Below are 3,053 nucleotides of genomic sequence, written 5' to 3' on the forward strand. Positions count from 1 at the left end.
AAAAAAACTGATGTGCATCTTCCACTCTGGCCACTGGACCAGGCACACGGAGACAGGACGGCAGTGGAACATTTTCTTAAGGAATCAAAGGCGGGAGAGTTGCCATGCACAACATCAGGCATACGGTACAATTGCCTTCGCAGGCAGTGCTGATCACATCAGGGTACTAGGGGAAGCGACACAAAAGATGAACACAACGTATGGGGTGCATCTAGATTAACTACCCTCATGAACTGGAGGAGGAACCCCACGGTTTGAAGATCACAAATCCATGGCATTCCGGCTGCATAACAATGTTGGAAAGGAGGAGAGAAGAATGAAGCAAATAAACAACAGGGAAATCAGGAATTTCTTATCAATGCTCACTAATTTCTCAAGGCCTACAAGGAAAATGGCCATGCGAAGTGAAGCACTGAGGCCTGTTTAGAAACACTTGTGCCAAGTGGGCAAATGCTTCCTGCAGGCACCAGGAACTAGAGCAGCAACCGCTAGCGAAACTTATCATCATGTAGGGTTTAGAGGGAGATGAAGGGGATTAAATTCCCTACCAGCCAAAATACCCCAAATCCCCTTCAGTTCCCTTGGGGGATTTAACCGAACAAGGCCGTAGGCCAAGTTACATCCTGCTACGGATGCTGCATCATACTTACGATCCAACACTAGACACATCCCACATGCAACCAATTTCTAGCAAGGAGTAGGTATTAATAATTCTGCAAGAAAATGGAACTTTCTGTAACAAGCAATCAACATGTGGCATACAAAACACAGGCTGCTTTGTTTGTATGCATGCAAAAGAAGAAGGCACTCAAAATCAAGAGATAGGCACTAAAGCTGAAAGGCTTTCCACTGTAAACCAGTATTCCTGCAGGTAAGCAACAGTAAGCTCACGGGGCAAATAGCCCATTAATATGGGTACTGCCAATGGCAAGAATAAGCCCGCAAAGTGTGGTCTGATAAAAATGCTTGTTCCTTGAATTGGAAATATAAATATACTACGATGTGAAAATGCCTGCTCCTTGAACTAAAAATACAGTCTTAGCAACAGTCTATGCAAGATTGATACTACTTGTAGTGTTCGACAGCCACTTGGATCAGTAAGTTGCACACTTCAGTTAAAAGACCTATTTGGTTCCATATACTATAAAGAAGGGCCTAATTGATTCAGTTGTAGACTAATTTTAAACAATGTACACGGAGAAACAAGAGAATTAGAGAAAGTAGCAAGCTCAGGTGCACACACAAAATCATATAACCGTCACAAAACAACCAGAGCATTGGACGGAAGTCATGTATCATATTAAGATTATTTATATCTGAGATCCTGTGTGGCTGTGCTTGATGAATTGGATGGTTATATGATTTGACCTGACATATTTCGCACTGGTGTGTGCTAATTTACCTATTTTTATTGTTCTTGGATGCAGCTTGTCAATTATATAAAATTACTTGCAGCTTGTCAACTCTGAATTTGCTATGTATCATATTAAGAGTAGTTATATCTGACATCCTGTGTGGCTGTGGTTGATGAATTTGGGATGGTTATATGATTTTGACCTGACATAGCAAATTCAGAGTAGCTGACATGATTTCATTAACATTCAGATCAACCAATTGTAACACCCCAATTAGGTCTAAATTTATTCAATTGTGACTACTTTTATACCATTGACAACAGCGGCCAGGAACAACAGAATGAGGTAAACTAGCACGCACGGTGCACAACAGGCCGGATCAAAATCAAATAACCATCTCAAATTCATCAAGCATAGCACAGACAGGATGTCAAAATATAACTACTCTTGATATGATTCAAGACAAATTCGGAGTAGCAGATATTGTTCCATTAATATTCAGATCGACCAGGCAAAAGTAGCACCACGGGGACATCCTCTTACAAACCAACCACGACTACACACGAACCATCAACAGTCCAACGATTTCCATCAAGCGCTACTACTAATACTACTATATATATCTAGATAGGCAGGCAGATCCACGGCGGGGATCAACAGCGGTCACCAGGAGGGGGGGCGGGCGAACCTAGGAGGAGGTGAACTTGGTGACGGCCTTGGTGCCCTCGGAGACGGCGTGCTTGGCGAGCTCCCCGGGGAGGACGAGGCGGACCGAGGTCTGGATCTCGCGGGAGGTGATGGTGGGCTTCTTGTTGTAGCGCGCGAGCTTGGCGGCCTCCCCGGCGAGCTTCTCGAAGATGTCGTTGATGAAGGAGTTCATGATGGACATGGCCTTGGAGGAGATGCCGATGTCGGGGTGCACCTGCTTGAGCACCTTGAAGATGTAGATCTTGTACGTCTCCACGCTCTTCTTGCTCTTCTTCTTGGACTTCTTGTCGCCGTCCTTGGCCGAGGTCTTGCCCGCCGACGGGAGACGCTTCTCGGCCTTGGGCTTCTTCCCGGCGGGCGCCTTCTCGGCCTTCTCCGCCGCGGGCTCCTCCTCCGCGGGCTTCTTCGCCGCCGGCTTCTTCTCCGCCTTGGGCGCCATGGGGTTGGGGTAGGTGGGGATTGGGTTTGAGGTTGAGTGCGGGAGGAGATTGGGGAATTTGGGCTGCGGTGGGGAGACGGGGGGAGGGGGCGGTGGTTTTATAGCTGGGAGGCGGTGCGCGCTGATTGGTGGAGGGGCTGGTGCCGCGGATCGGTGACGTGGAGCGGTGTGAGGCGGTTCGCGCCGCTTTGGATGGACGGGCGGGATGCGTTGGGGCGCGGATCGGTGGGCATGGCGGGATTTATGGGCGCGGACCGGAAAAGGAAAATGAATTTTTGGCGGGACGATCGGAAAAGAAACGCAAAATGGATGGGCAAATGTTCGGGGTGCGCACAGTGTCTCGTCACAGTAGAAAAATGCGTGGCATCAAACAAATTTACACATTTCAATGATATCCAAATGAAATCTCAATATAAATTCAACATACGGATATATAAATGGTCTGAAAAGCAATTCACAATACAACAATAGTTTTCATTTACAACAAATGTTTAAATTAAATTAATTATTTTTTTCGCGAATACGCAAGAGTGTGTATCATTTCATTGATA

The 3,053-nt window shown here is 46.5% G+C and overlaps 1 protein-coding gene across 1 annotated transcript; it reads right to left on the reverse strand.

Moving 5' to 3' along the window:
* Positions 1 to 1,776: 1,776 nt before the first annotated feature.
* On the reverse strand, positions 1,777 to 2,567 carry LOC119303111 (histone H2B.1-like). Its single transcript, XM_037580200.1, has one exon. The coding sequence runs from the start codon at positions 2,500 to 2,502 to the stop codon at positions 2,044 to 2,046; it is 459 nt and encodes a 152-aa protein (XP_037436097.1). The 5' UTR covers positions 2,503 to 2,567; the 3' UTR covers positions 1,777 to 2,043.
* Positions 2,568 to 3,053: the final 486 nt, after the last annotated feature.

Source organism: Triticum dicoccoides, chromosome 5A (genome assembly GCF_002162155.2).
Source record: "Triticum dicoccoides isolate Atlit2015 ecotype Zavitan chromosome 5A, WEW_v2.0, whole genome shotgun sequence".
Classification (NCBI taxonomy): domain Eukaryota; kingdom Viridiplantae; phylum Streptophyta; class Magnoliopsida; order Poales; family Poaceae; genus Triticum; species Triticum dicoccoides.

Bases quoted from the DNA above. Each gene is read 5' to 3' on its own strand.
- LOC119303111 (XM_037580200.1), bottom strand. From the start codon at position 2,502: ATGGCGCCCAAGGCGGAGAAGAAGCCGGCGGCGAAGAAGCCCGCGGAG.